Below are 15,546 nucleotides of genomic sequence, written 5' to 3'. Positions count from 1 at the left end.
TGCCTCAGTGTCTCTGAAGCAGGGAGCTTGCTTCTCCAGCACCCTCTGTGCCAACCCCCACCATTGATGTTTCTCTCTGTTCTAATAAATAAATAATCTTTGAAAAAATGTAATTTGAAATCCAGAATCTATCTATCCTACAGAAACTATGACATTTAGGCTCCTAAGCTGAACTATTCATGCCAATTTAATATATATTAAAATATATTCTTAACAGTATGATTTCAACAAGATTAAAACAGACACAGATTTTGAAAACTAAGTAGAAAAGTAGGTATCTCAAGATACCTATAACTTTTAAAGTTTCTATATAGGCAGAGAAAGGATCTTACACACTACAAAAAAGCCACCCACCTAGTTCAACCAACTAGGTTCAACCAACTCCCAAGAGGGAGTGACACATTAATTTTTATCTACTTGTTGAAGTATTTAGGATCTGCTCATATATATTAGTCATTTGTAGCCAGTCTACTTCCTCTGCTAGACAAGGTTTATATAATGTTTAAAGGGTTTATAAAGTTCACTGTTACAAAATTAGCTCTTGGAGACACTACATAAGGATTTACACAAACTTACAGGAACAGATGGTGTGATGTCCTTCAGCAGCATTCTGTGCTGTGACAGGTTCAAATTTAGCACATTTCTTTCCAAAAGTAACAAATTTTATACATTACCTATCAAATATCTCATAATTTCTAAAAAAAAAAAAAAAAAAGGTAGAACACCACTCTTAAAAACTGAAATTGCTGATTATATCAAGTTGACACAATGAGAGAATACCACATCCATATAATCCTTTTTAAGAAAAGATAGTGAAAGCATTGATCAAAATAACAGAATCGACGAAAGAGCGGGATTTGTTTTTTAAAAATTGGCATACATTTATTTTTATTCACTAAAAAGTTTCAGATCCATGATCTCATTTGATTTTCGTATCAATTCTAAAAGGCAGGCAAGTATTTTACTACTGAGAAAAGAGATTTAAGAGCTCAAGGACATAGGACAAATCCAAAATGGGCAAAAAAACTCAGCCCTCAGCAGTAGTACAATGGTAGTACAATGTATCTGAAAGAGAGCAAGATGTAAAAACAAGTAAAGAGTCAACAGCTACCCTTAAGTTGCTATGAAGAGCAGCAGGGAATGGGATATGGAGCAGCCAAAAGGGATATGGAGACAAGTGAGAGTTTTTTAAGATGGAGAAAATGTCTGAATATTCTAGAATGGAAAAATGAACGAGGCAAAAGAGAAAAGAAGAGATGGATTGAGGTCCTTCACAGATGACCACATACAAGGTACAGTGGCAAAGGAGAGGGACCAGCCTTAGTACCACCCAAATAGATACCAAACCCCAACTAAAGGAGAATAGAGGAAGTAGGTAGTTGTGGTAGGACTCTGCAAAAGTTCTGTCCCAACTGCTTCTATATTCTCAATAAAATCTAAAATCTCAATAAAATCTAAAAGCTAGGGTTATCGGCTGAAAATAAGGACAGTGGAAGAGTGAATGGACTGACTAGTGTACTAGTGAAGTACACCTAACAGGCAATACAAAGTGCCCAATTAATGTTCAGTTTTTTGTGGTTTTTTTTGTTTTTAATTAAAGATTTTATTTATTTATTTGACAGACAGAGATCACAAGTAGGCAGAGAGGCAGGCAGGGAGAGAGAGGAGGAAGCAGGCTCTCCAAGGAGCAGAGAGCCTGATGTGGGGCTCCATCCCAGGACCCTGGGATCATGACCTGAGCCGAAGGCAGAGGCTTTAACCCACTGAGCCACCCAGGTGCCCCTAATGTTCAGGAGTTTTAAGTGAGACAAATCAATGTGGGTATGTGTTTGTCTTCTAGCTACATAGTGCATGCACAAACAAAACTGAATTTAGTCACATTTGGGGTTTTCCAAGCTAAAACAATGAAGTGAGAGTGGGACCACATTGTCAAGCGTGGTCACGGTTTTATGTGTATGCTCTGAAACTCATAAAACCTTCCAAACAACCATATGAGGTTGGTAGTTCCAGTGGCAATATCCTCATTTTAGGATGAGCAGACAGGCACATTATTGGGTAACTTGCTCAAGGTGACAGAACAAGTGCTATAGCCAGAACTGAAAACTCAGAAAGCCTACTATGCTGACCCTTGCAAGAGAGTAATTATATAATTATCATCACTGACCCTGTTTTAGCTATGTAAGAGTGGAAGCAATAACATAAAGGGAGGGCCAGCAAAAAAAAAAAAAAAAAAAAAAAAAAAAAAAAAAAAGGGCGGATCAAATGAACTCTAGGTCTCAATACAATTGGAACCAGAAGGTAAAGCAGGATACTAATAACAGATTACTGGGAACGGGGGAATAGCTACAGTTACTGGTAATAAGATCTAGTTACCAGTCACGGAGTGAGTAACTGAGGTAGCACAGAAGGAAGAACACTGGATGAGAGATTAAGGAACGCAAGGCCTGGTGTCTGAGCAAGACCATCTTTCATAGATAATGAAACTACCAAAGCCACTAAATGGATGATGGCAGCAAGTTACTAGTCACATTGGCATTCATTTCTTCTTTTGAAAATATACACTACTACATTATTTTCCACAATTCTGGTGTGGATGTCTTTTTTAAACAATGTCTATCACATGCTGTGAAGCTCAGAATTGTGATCATTTTCACATGTTTTTAACACAGAGATAAAAACAGCTACATCAGGGGAAATGACAATGTCAAGATAACTAATACAAGTTCATAATTCTATCTGCATTTCCTCATCTCCCATTCATTCCTCAGTCCATTCAAACACAAATTTTGGCTCCAACATTCCATGGAGATTACTTGTCAGGGTAACCAATAATCTCCAAGTTGTCAAAACCAAAGGGTATGTCTCTTGAATTCTCAAGCAGCAGACACATTTGATCCTTTCCTTCTCCTTGAAACGTTTTCTTTTCTTGGATTCTTTCGACTTCAAAGATTGTTCCTTGACTGACCTCTTTTACTCAATCTCCACATGAAATCTCCAAATCCAGGCTTCAACCCGAGGCCCCATCCTATTACCTAGGTACATCCTCAGCATGGTTCTTCAATTCTAGTAGAATACAATTACATATAGTGGGTAATTTAGGGTTCAAATTACACAAGCAATGGACACTGAAAAAGACTGCTAAATGATCTCATCCCAACCCATGGATTGAAGTCAACCACAAATGCTGCCTATTGTCAGGGCTCTATCTCCAACCCAAACTTCTCTTTGGAATAGAGATTCGTAAGAAATCTACTTGCTATCTTTACTTCAAAGTTCAGTAGGCATTTTAGACTTAAATCTCGGGTTCCCACTGCAACCCCAAACCTGCTCCCTTCCCAGCTGCCTACATCTCAGGAAAGACCACAAGTATTCACGTAACTTATACAATCAAAATCCAGGCTTAATCTTCAATTTCTCAATTTTCCCCACTCCAACCCAACAAATTCTCTCAACCCTACCTTCCCAAACACATCTCAAATCCATCCATTTTTCTTCCTACCTGTCTGTGGCTCCTACTTCCCTCGTTAGGCCCTGAATGTTTACGACTACTACGCAAGCCTAACTTGTCTCCCTACTATCCCTCTTGCTCATCCTACTACCCCATTTCCCAACCAGCAAAGTAACCTTTAAAATCATAAAAAAAAAATTTCTCTTATGCTTAAAATTCCCAAAGGCTTCCTATTTTACCTTGAAAATCCCCCAGCTTACTATAAAGTCCTTATAGGCTCTGGCCCCTCGCCTAACTCTGATCTATTACTTCTCTATTACTTCCACACTCTTAAAGGTCTTTCCCTACAGAAAACACTCATCCCCATCTGAGTACTTATTATTATTCAGATATCAGTTTAAATGTCACTGTATTCAAAGAGCCCTTCAATGACTAGTCAATTTAAAAGTAGCCACCCAGTCATACACTATCACATTACCTCACCCTATTTCAATTCTCTACATAGCTCTTAGCATTATCTGGTTATTAAAATTTGTTTTTTTAACGGGTTTATTCCACTGTAATATATGCACTATGATAGTAGGACTGACTGTTTAGTAAGTACTCAACAAACATTAAATAAATGAATCAACATGCAAATACTGAGGATCACTAAAAGAATGTATTAAATTAATTCAGAAGGTATTTATTAAATGCCACTATGGGCTAGGTATAGGAAGAAAAAAAGTCTGGAAGAAACCATACCTGATCTCCCAGGTACTTCCTGTGTTATGTTTTACCAATATGCCAAGAAACCTTAATTTCATGTATGTGATACAGTTTTTCAGATTTACTTGGGTGGCTCAGAGAGTTAAGCCTCTGCCTTCGGCTCAGGTCATGATCTTAGGGTCCTGGGATTGAGCCCCGCATCAGGCTCTCTGCTCAGCGGGGAGCCTGTTCCCTCCACCCCCCCCCCCGCCTCTCTGACTACTTGTGATCTCTCTCTCTCTCTATGTCAAATAAATAAATAAAATCTTAAAAAAAAAAAAAATAGAGAGAGCATCTCAAGCAGACACCCTGCTGAGCACAGTGCCCAACATGGGGCTCCATCCCGGATCCTGAGATCATGACCTGAGCCAAAACCAAGAGTCAGACCCTCAACTGACTGGGCCATCCAGGGGCTCCCTCCCCTGTGATATAGTATTTTTATACATTTGTTACTGTTAATATATTAACAATCTAGGAAACTTCTATAATAAAGTATTATCTCCAGCACAACTATATTAATATACAATAAACCACAATAGGAACAAACTGCTAATAAATGATGGCTAATAAATACCATATACAGAAAAGTACTAAACAATATTTTGCAGCATAAACACCAATACTATACAAATAAATCAAAAAGCAAGGGAATTCTTTACACAATACTGTGTGGTACATTAAACATGCTATCAATAATAATTAAAACTATATCTCTACAGTTCTTTTATCCAAAACTTCCAACATATACATACAACAGCTTTGATGTCATTTATGTACTATTATAACTGCATTTCAGCTTGTTCATTTAAAATCTAATCTCAAACTTACTTTTTTTTCCACTTAATGAAAGCACACAACAGTGACAAGGGTTAGCATATTGAAGAATTAAATCTTAATATCACACTTTTTCTTGTCACTATTACTAGTGATACAATAAAATCTGCAATGTATTACAATCATGTCAGTTTTTGTTAATATACCTGTTCTTTTTTTTTTTTTAAAGATTTTATTTATTTATTTGACAGACATAGATCACAAGTAGGCAGAGAGGCAGGCAGAGAGAGAGGAGGAAGCAGGCTCCCCGCTGAGCAGAGAGCCCGATGCGGGGGTCGATCCCAGGACCCTGAGACCATGACCTGAGCCAAAGGCAGAGGCTTTAACCCACTGAGCCACCCAGGTGCCCCAATATACCTGTTCTTAACTAATGGTTGAAGTAACCACAAAACAAAACAAAACGACTTTTGATTTGAGCTTTAAGAAAAACTATGAACTCCATTTTCCTCTGTATGTCCATCCATCACATCATCAACTTTCAAATTTTTAAAAATTTTATACATGTAGCAGTCTATTAGATATCAGAATGCTTTATATAGATTAAATCTGTTTCTTTTACAGTAAATATCTTTAAAATAAAACTTCACACAATTAAGAATATTCTCTTTTAGCAATGGTCTTCCCATCCAAACTTCTCATTTTGTTTCTGTACTGTTTGACTATAAGAGGAGGCAGATTACTTACTATAGTAAAAACTTGCAATGATTACACTAAAGGCAGTGCACGGGAATGGTCAAGTAAATAACCCAGAATGGTTAGCAAGTGTTAAGAAAATTTTGGCAGCTGTAAAAGGGGGAGAGGACTTTTCAGCATTCAAAAACTAAAGCTAATGGGGCACCTGGGTGGCTCAGTGGGTTAGGGCCTCTGCCTTCGGCTCAGGTCATGGTCCCAGGGTCCTGGGATCGAGCCCCACATCGGGCTCTCTGCTTGGCGGGGAGCCTGCTTCCTCCCTCTCTCTCTGCCTGCCTCTCTGCCTACTTGTGATCTGTGTCAAATAAACAAATAAAAAAAATCTCAAAAAAAAAAAAAAAAAAAAAACTAAAGCTAATACAAACAATATAAAAACAAATTCCATTGCTTTCCCCACTTTGTACATCTACTCTATAGCTTTTGAGCTACTAGGTCATGAAGGCTCCAGGCTCCCAAAAGACCCACCACAGTCCACATGTGCCTGTACTCCAGTGCTGACACTCAAACCACCAAACATATACATGTTCAACAAATGAATCATTCCCATGATTCCTCTTATCTCAGTCTTGTCTTGCATTCATTTTTGTTCTGCTCATCTCAAGTTCAGAGTTTCTGTACTGGCAACTTCAAGCTTACTTAATTTTCTTACTTCTAGGTAAAAATCAAACAAGGACAAATCTTTGAGTAGCCAAAATCAAGGTCTCTGAGAGCAAAAACTCTTCATTTTATGTGGATCTCCCTACCGGTCTCACTAAAATCCAATTTTCTCCTCCTTTATTTTAGACCTATTTCTAATAACCTTGGTTACCTAGTTTTCAAAACAAATTAGAAACAGGACACTTAGAGCTTCCTTATATTATTACAACTTTCACTGTTTCTTTTCTTACAGGAATTTTACCTAAATAATGTATCAAAAATAGGTATTAAAAAAAACCCACTATAAACATTTCTGAAATTTAAGTTCATTAAAATGAAATCCTACAATGGGGGGCCTGGCTAGCTCAGCGAGTGGAGCACCGATTCTTGGTCTCAGAGTTTTATGTTTGAGCTTCACATTGTGTGTAGACATTACTTAAAAATAAAGCTTTAAAAGAAAAAAAAAAAAAAGAAATCCTACACGTCATTTAATGTAAATGTTCTACACACCACTGATTAAATGTATTCATTTCTTGCTCCAGATTAACAATGTTAGTTTTTATGTTTATATAAACAAAACAAAAATATATTTAAACAAATAGGAACAAAAAGCTGAAGCCACTCTCTGTAACAATGGTCCTTCTGAAAATACACTTTTAGAAGAATACTTATAAATCATATAACTCAAGCCATTCCTTGGAAGTAAACTGGTAAATAGTTAATATAGTGAGGAGCATATACAAAAACAATATTGGCTCTAAGATGCACAAAGTGCAGAAAGAGCTATTCAAATATCAAAGAACATTCAGTGGAGCTGTAGAAAAGTTACTGTATAACTTCAATACACCCACAGGTATTTACAAAAACCTCCTTTAGGTTTCAATAATTCTGGAGTTAATTCTGAATATTGTAAGCTGGTAAAGTTCCTGCTGCACCAATATTACTGCAAAGAACCAAAATCAAATAGACATTTTATAAAAAGTTTTGTCTGAAAACATTATACAGCTGCACTTTAAACTTTCATCCTTTAACTTATTAGTACACACTCAGCAATAAAGAAAAATTCAAGAAAAATTTGACTTCTATTACTCACATCAATCCAGAGGGCGTCAGTTTCTAATCTATAATTGCTATCTCCTGTACCTTTAAGAATTTAATCACAAAGTATACTTTTACATATTCTTGCAATAAAATTATTTTGTGCCACAGTTCTAAAAAGATTGAACTATGTTTCTTAAATAACTGAAGAGGTGCAAAACTTCAGATTAAATGAGACAGGTAAAACATATAACTATATCCTCACCCAAAGGTATCCGTTACAGATTTCATTTACTGACCACCAATTAAACGCCATTTAATAACCTCACATCTCCGAAAGGCAGGTACATAGCAAATAAGACAGAAGCACAAATGGAACTGATCTAACAGCCAGACCCTGACCTTCACCAAAACCAGAGTCAACTATTTTTTAAAATACAGATGGGTAGAAAGCAGCTGGTTTAAACTAAACATGACAGTCTTAATGATGTACAGAAGCACAATTCCAAAACAACAGCAAATTCACACCGGTGGCATATTTAGATTCTTGGCATAAAGCTGTACTGACTTCAACACTGTGGCTCTTTTTGCAGTCACAAATACAGAAGATGGCACGAGAATCTACCACGTGGACTTCTGCAGTGTTCGAGGGTTTAACTGCAGAAAGATCCAAAGTTTTAATTTTCTTCTTCTTCTTCTTCTTTTTTTTTTTCCTACCTTGATATGCTATTATTTGAGAGCTGGGAGAAGAGTGCAAGGTTTCCCGTACCTACATTACAAGACTTCTAACGCAAGAGGAGTCAATCTGGAAGTGAGTTTGAGCCTGGATGTGAAACAAAAAAATCTTCACCACCAAAGAGGCCTGGAAGTGCAATCTACGTATGGGTGTGGGCTCGGTGGCGGGAGAACTGAGGCTACAGGATTCAAGATAGTATATGCCAATAAAAGGGTCGCCAGTTCTGGGGAGGAGGGGGCAAATGATTCATTTTCAACACTCCTCTCCACTCACCTTTCCCGCTGCGGCTGACGGAACCTGATACCTTTTTTTAAAGCTCATTCTCTCCAGTTACCACCTCCCAGACTTCAGCGCCTAACCGGGTCCACGCAGGAGTAGTGACGACGCCTACATCTCCCTCCCGCACCTAAGGACCCGGAGAGGCCAACTCCATCACCTAGGAAGCCTTGACCTCCCCCTCCCCCTCCGGTCCCACTACTGAGAGCTTCCCAGGCCCAAGCCTGCGGTGCCCCGCGGCCGTGTGCTCCACGCCATATGCCACCAGGGCTTCGGCGTCCAGCCACTGCTTCCCCTTACTCCTGCCACAAAGCCTGCGGCCAACTCCGAAAGCTCAGGTGGGCCGTACACCGCCGGGGCCGGGACCCCGGGCCCTGCCCAGGGCTAGCAGGCCTTATCCAGCGCCCGGGGCCCGAGCCCCAGGCTCGCCGCACACTCCCGGGTCTGCTGAGAGGGCTTTCCCCGCTCGGCTGCGCTGCGGGGCCCCGCTCCGGGTTGAGGGCCCCGCTCCGGGTTGAGGCCCCCGCCGGGCGCACAGAACCGCCGCGCCGCCCCCCGCCCAGGCCCGACGGGGTCCTCGCGCTCCCCGCGGCCCGCGCGCGGCCGCCCCCGCCCTGCCCGGGCACGCTCCCCGCGGCTCGCACCGTCTCGTCGGGGTCGATGTCGATCTTGAAGGTCTGCTGCTGGAGGGTCTTCAGGGTGACCAGCATGGTGCCGGCGCGCAGCTCCGCTGCCGGGCCTGCTCCGGGTGCTGGCCGCTGGGCGGGGTCTGTGGCCTGGCGGGGCCCCGGGGTCGCCCGCGCTCCTCGCGCACTCGGGAGGAAGGCGGTGGGGGTGGGGGCTTGTCACATTCGCCCTGCGGAGCGGCCTGTCCCCCAGCCCTGGGCCCGGGCCGCGCCGCTACCTCCGCGACTGCGGCCTTCCTCACGAGTTCTGGCCGCCGTGCTTCCTCACGCTCCCGGCGCCGGCTACTGAGTCTGCAGGAGGCACGAGGGGCTCTGCGAGACAAGCAGAGAATCCGCTAGCTCACCACAGGCTGGTGGCCGCCATCAACGTGACTCGCCGAGACGCGCCCCCTCCCCCACCTGAAAAAATCTGGGGGATGGGGCCGGGCCGACGAAGCGCGCAGGCGTAGGGTGCGGCGAGGCTGTGCGCAGGCGCGGTCAAGAACTCCGCCCCGGAATTGGGGCGGGGCGGATTGCGGCTCTGGAATGCCGGTGGCCTGGATCGGGCGTGCGCAGGCGCAGTCAGTGGGCGTCTGGAGGGCTCTCGGGGCTTCCTTGTGGCGTCTGCAATCGGGGCGTTAGGCTGCCCGCCGCTGCTCCGCCTACGTCCAGACTCCTCCCGGCTGCCTGAGTTGCGCAACCCGTAGCCGGGGAAGCGCTACGTGGAGACCGCGCTAAGTGGAAGCCGAAGTCTGGAGCTGGGGAGCTGGAGGGCGGTAGGTTGGGGCGGGGTTTGAGAGAAAGGCTCGTGGTAACCAAGGTACGGGGCCGGCGCTTACCGGACGCTTTCGGTATGGATGAGCCTTTGTGGTGGCGACTCGAATTCCTCACTCCTGAGAGTGCAGACCCCAGTGCCGGATGCCTAGGTGGACCTTGGGCCTGAGTAAGACAGAGGAGGTCAAGCTCTCCAACGCCTCCGTGGATAGAACGGTCCAGTGGCTCCTGTCACCGAGAAGTAAAAGTCCGAGTTCTTGGAATTGGATTCATAGCCCCTGCCTCTCACCTCATCCCCCTCCCCTCCCTGGTTCTTGGGGTTGTTGGTGGGTACTAGGCTCCCGCCTAAAGGCCTGCCTTCGCCTTGGCCGCGCCCCTGTACGAGCCCTCTTTACCCAGATAGCTGGGTGGCTCACTTGTCTCCCCTCCTTCAGATCTTTGCTCAGATGTCACCTTCTCCGTGAAGTCGACCCTAATCCTCGGCTTAGAGCAGCAGCTTCCCAACTGCAGTAGCCTACTCTGTTACCTCCATAGCATTTATCATCTTCCAGTTGCTGCATAACAGAGATATTATCTTTGTCGTCTTTTCCTCCAAGCCCCAGACTGAAGCGGCACAAAGGCGAGGGTTTTGTTGTGTTAACCGACGTGTCTCTAGCGTGGAGAAACGTGCCTGGCCGCAGGCACACAATAAATATTAGTGGAATGGGTGAATGTGCTCCCAGTCCCTCAGCAGTAGGGAAGGAAAAATTGCACTCAACTCTATTGATTATTGGAGGCGGGTAAAGACAAAGAATGTAAGTGAGAATCCCATAAGGAGTTAGCTATTTGTAGCATGCCCATTGACAGATAAGAAAAGTGAATACAGAGATGCTGAGTAATGTGCCTGGTGTCACTCACCTAGGAAGGGACAGATTTTAATCGGAACAGAATGACTAGAGCATGTGCTCCTAGGTGCTAGGCTATTCTGCCTCTTACTAAGGTACCATGTGGCAAATTTGACATAAGCTCGTTTGAGTATAAAGGAAAGTTACAGTTAGACCACTAACCATGTGGCCAATTGCAAATTACATCTCTGCACCATCATCCTGACGGATACAGTGTCACTGCTTGGTTTTTCCTGTATTTAAGAGCTCAGATATAATTCTTCCATGGAACTTTCCCTCACCAACTTCCCTCTCCACTAACCTGGCATTTCCCCTTGCACAGCCCGTTTGTCCCTGTATTGTAATTCAATATCTAATCCTCTGCCCTCTGTATTTCTGTATATCTACTGTTAGTCACCAGGTGATCTCATCTTGTTCGTGGTTTTGAAATACCTCCAGCCAGGACCTGTCCCCTTAGCTGTAGATAGAGTTAGCCAGTTGCCTACACAATACCTTCAGTTAGAATATAACAAGGGTCTGAAGCCTATTATGGCTAAGCAGAACCATTGATTTTCCTCTGGACCTCTCTTCCGGGTGAAACCTGCCTCTTTACCAGTTTTCCCCCACCTATAATTTATGGCAGCACCACCATCTACCCAGGTGCTCAGACCAAAAATCTAGTCATCATCCCTGGTAAAGCTCTCCTCTGTTCCTATTTCCTCACCCACCACATGTAATCCATCATTGAGTCCTGTCAATTTTATTCTCCAAATTATATCCCAAATTCAGCCATTTTCACCATTTCTGATTTCTCCAACCCTAAGCTAATCATGATGCTTCACCTGCTTCCCAACTGGTCTCTCCGCTTCCCTTTTCCCCCCACCAGCCTCCCTAGCAGTCAGAGTAATCTTTTTCAGCCATAATTCACATCATGTCACATCTGTTCTTAATACCTAATTACACTTTAGAATACAGTTCAAAGTCTACCTGGCTTTGAAGCATTCACATGATCTGACTCCTGCCAAATGGTCTGGCTTCAGCTCTTTTCTTCTGTCTGCCTCTCATTCACTGGCATCAATTCTTTCATACCTCAAACAGGCTGAACTGGTTCTAACCTGTGGAACTTTGCAGATGAGGTCACTTCAGCTTGAAACCCTCTCTTCCTACATCTTCGAATGTCTAACTCCTCATCTTTCAAATTCCAGGTCGTGGTATACTTCCTTAGAGAGGACTTCTTCAACAACTGCAATGATAAATGATAAATGTTAACTCTTTAGGCGAGACACTATCTACTTTATGTGGATAATCTCATTTGAGCCCCAACAAAACTCCATGAGATAGGTACGACATTACCCTGGCTTCAATTTTTTTCATGGATCTACCTGAAATTACTATTTTTCAACTTGTTTATAGTCGTCCACATTACTACTCAGTTCCCACTTCTGCTTTTTGGGGAGAGGAACTCACGTGCCTTACTCACGGCTCTTTCCCAAGCATCTAGGTCAGTGCCTGGAACACAGGTGCTCAGTAGCTTATATTGACTGAATCCCAACCCACTTGCAAGCTGCATGAGGCCAGGTGCTATGTCGGTCTTGTTCAGAATGGTATTTTTAGAGTCTAGCACAATGTGAATGCTTAATATACACTGAAAAAATGGTGAAGTCACTTTAATAAAAATGAGTTGATTTAGTTGAAATTTTAACAGTTGTAAGAAATTATTTGAAGCCATTTTATAATTTATTATAAATTTAATTCATTCATTATAATTAGAATTTGTTTTTATAACATTAAGTGTATTCATTATATTTATTTGTTATAATACTAAAACCTTTTTCTGTTACAGCTGCTCTTATCCGTCTGCAGAAAAAAGGAGGTGAGAGATGCCTCTCCATATATTAGTGTATGTTTTAAAGAAAATCTTTTGCTCATGGCAAAATAAATAAACAATATAGGAAGGGATTGATTGAAAATACATCCCCCTCCCCAGCCCCTAGAAATAATAATTGTTTTGAGAGTCTTTAGACATATTTTAAATATATACAAGAATATATCCCCCCCCAAATAGTTGTGGCAACAGTAGATTTTAAATGCCAATTGAAAGATTCACCTGATACATTTTCTAAAGTACAGTGTTCAGATAAAAAGTTGTTTTTGTTTTCTTTTAATTTCTAGAAAAACTGTAGGCCAGACATAATCACTCTGGGCCCAATATCTCAGGTTGGACAGGTTGTATGCCTCCTTGTTAGATATAGTTGCCTTTACCTAGAGTCCCATGGTTCATATAACAGATGATAGGACCCCATCCCTGGCCCTCCCAACACAGAGGCCGAGGACGTGAGGATGCTTGTGAGCAAGGCCTTGTAGGATAGGCCTTGGGCTTCTCCATGAGCTATTGGGCCAAGATAAAAAGATGGATGGGAGTAATTGATTCCAAATACTTAGGAACAAACCAGGTAATTTTGCTTGCATTTTTGGAAATCAGTCAAATGATTTCAGGGAAGAAGATGAGCAAGCTGAGATACAGCAACTGCTGACTTGGAAAATGTTAGGGCAAAAATGCCAGACTTCAAGCCATTCATTCAGCAAATAGTTACTGAGACTCTCCATGCTGGGAACTCCTCTGGGTGTTGGGAATACAATAAGGAAAAAAACAAAGTCCCTGTCCTCATGGAGTTTATATTCTTGTGGGATAGTAGATACATAGATAATGAACTAAAAATAAAAAAATATTTATAATCTGTCAGGTGATAAGTGCTATGTTTTAAAAAGCACATGAAGAGGGGGCGCCTGGGTGGCTCAGTGGGTTAAGCCGCTGCCTTCGGCTCAGGTCATGATCTCAGGGTCCTGGGATCGAGTCCCGCATCGGGCTCTCTGCTCAGCAGGGAGCTTGCTTCCCTCTCTCTCTCTGCCTGCCTCTCCACCTACTTGTGATTTCTCTCTGTCAAATAAATAAATAAAATCTTAAAAAAAAAAAAAAAGCGCATGAAGAGGATCAGTAGTGCTCAGAAGAAATAGGGTTGCTACAGAGAATGGTGCCAGACATCTTTCATTCTTTTCTCCATCATTCTTTTTCCCCTCTTCTTTGCCCAGCAGTGGGTTCCAAGAAGGCTGACCTATGGGGGCGCCTGGGTGGCTCAGTGGGTTAAGCCTCTGCCTTCGGCTCAGGTCATGATCTCAGGGTCTTGGGATCGAGCCTTGTGCGTCAGGCTCTCTGCTCAGCCTGGAGCCTGATTCCCCCTCTTTCTCTGCCTGCCTCTCTGCCTAATTGTGATCTCTGTCTGTCAAATTAAAAAAAAAAAAAAAGAAGGCTGACCTGTATGGACTACCACAATTGGCTTCCTGGGGAGTCCTGGCAGGAGATAGGAGTGAACAAAAAGAATGAAGTTAGGGAATTTATTCTTTTTTGTGCCCTTGATACAAGGTCATTGCTTCTGTAGGGTATCCTTCCAAGGGGGCAGAAAGGTACCCAGTGAGTCAGTGGGAGTGGTAAATAGAATCACTCCTGCTTCCTTGGCTTGCTTCGTAGATCCAACTGGTCTTCCTACTGGCAACAGAGTGCCCTATAGGGTTTTCTGATTCAGCGTGTAGATTGTATCCTAGAGAATGAAACCCTCCTGTATAGTATTGCCTCTGAGGTGGTACTTCAGCTGTACTATCTGCAAGCCATTCCATTGCTCTCTCAGATTGGCTCTTCTGGAGAGAGCAGTATCTGAAAAGACTAACAGGTCCTATGATCATGGGATCACTCCCAAACCTCCATTGTGAAGTGGATCCCCTGATTGGATGCTACGATGGGTGGGGTTCCATGTCTGTGGATCAGGTACTCTGTAAACTCCTGTACAGTGATATAGACTAAAACTCCCCTGGCAGGAAATGTAAACCTATACCAAGAATAAATGTCTTTTCTTGTGAGAACAAATTGGCCATACAGTATGCAGATTGCCCAATGTAGTCAACTTCCCGCTAAGTGGCTGGTTGATCATTCAAGGAATAGTACTATACTGATAACTCAATACTGGTCTCTCTGGCAGTTTGGAAATTCAGAGATGATGGTAGCTAAATCAGTCTTACTGAGAATTCCTGCCAAGAGACTATGCCGAGTCTCCATCTCTGCCACTGTGGTCTCTCCACTCATGTGGCCATCATATTTCTACTCTTGCATCCTTAAAGTCTGTTCTGAATACAGTAGTCAGATCAATTCATTTACATGCAAAACCCTGTAATGGTTCCCCACTTCAGTGAGTAAAATCCCAAGTCTTTACAATGCCCTTCCTCCTTCCCCCTGTTCATTATTTTCCTGACTTGTTTAGCTACACATTTCCACAAGTTCACTGTGTTCCAGTTGCACTGGCCTCCTTACTGTCCCTTGAACTGGGCAGGTCCACTCCCACCCTGGTCTTTTGTTGTCTCCCTGGAACACTCTTCTGTAGGCAGATAAACCCTTTCCTTCACCTCCTCCAATCTTTGTTTGAACTTCACCTTCTCAGTGAAACCTGCCCTGAGCCCTTTCTCATCCCACTTCATATGACAAAATGCCTGACACTTCTCTGCCCAGCATTCTTACGCTCCTTACCCTGCTTTCCTTTTTCCCCTATTAAACGTACTGTCTTCTAACATGCTACTTTATTTATCTGTTGTGTTGCTTGTGTAGTGTCGGTCTTCCCTGCCAGAAGAGAGGGCTCTTTGTCTGTTTTTCCCCCTCACATACTTTAAGCACCAGGAAAAGTGCCTGGAAACAGAAACAGAACTCAATTAATAATGAAAGGAAAATTGAGCCACCCATGAATAAAAGCGAATTAAAACAAGGTGATACTTTTGTGTTAAAATTAATGATTAAGA

The 15,546-nt window shown here is 42.8% G+C and overlaps 1 protein-coding gene and 1 long non-coding RNA gene across 4 annotated transcripts in view; one reads left to right on the top strand and one right to left on the bottom strand.

Annotated features, from left to right (window-relative positions):
* RAD23B (RAD23 homolog B, nucleotide excision repair protein) overlaps window positions 1-9,500 on the bottom strand; it is a 43,201-nt gene extending 33,701 nt beyond the window's left edge. Inside the window, exon 1 of one of the 3 annotated variants that reach the window (XM_045081663.1) lies at window positions 9,050-9,500. In XM_045081663.1, the coding sequence (XP_044937598.1) occupies window positions 9,050-9,115 (66 nt within the window). In that variant the 5' untranslated portion in view covers window positions 9,116-9,500. Of the gene's footprint in view, window positions 1-8,402; window positions 8,554-9,049 lie in introns of those variants that run through there. The other 2 variants (XM_045081662.1, XM_004747757.3) reach the window with 2 other exon arrangements.
* The window catches only part of LOC123392479, a 30,891-nt gene continuing 23,968 nt past the window's right edge, over window positions 8,624-15,546 (top strand). Inside the window, exon 1 of the long non-coding RNA XR_006607204.1 lies at window positions 8,624-8,743. This is a non-coding gene — a long non-coding RNA (uncharacterized LOC123392479). The remainder of the gene's footprint in view (window positions 8,744-15,546) is intronic.

Source organism: Mustela putorius, unplaced genomic scaffold (genome assembly GCF_011764305.1).
Source record: "Mustela putorius furo isolate JIRA1106 unplaced genomic scaffold, ASM1176430v1.1 tig00000580_pilon_pilon_pilon, whole genome shotgun sequence".
NCBI classification, from domain to species: domain Eukaryota; kingdom Metazoa; phylum Chordata; class Mammalia; order Carnivora; family Mustelidae; genus Mustela; species Mustela putorius.
The sequence above is the reverse complement of the archived record's forward strand: the minus strand, read 5'-3'. Positions and strand labels throughout refer to the sequence as shown.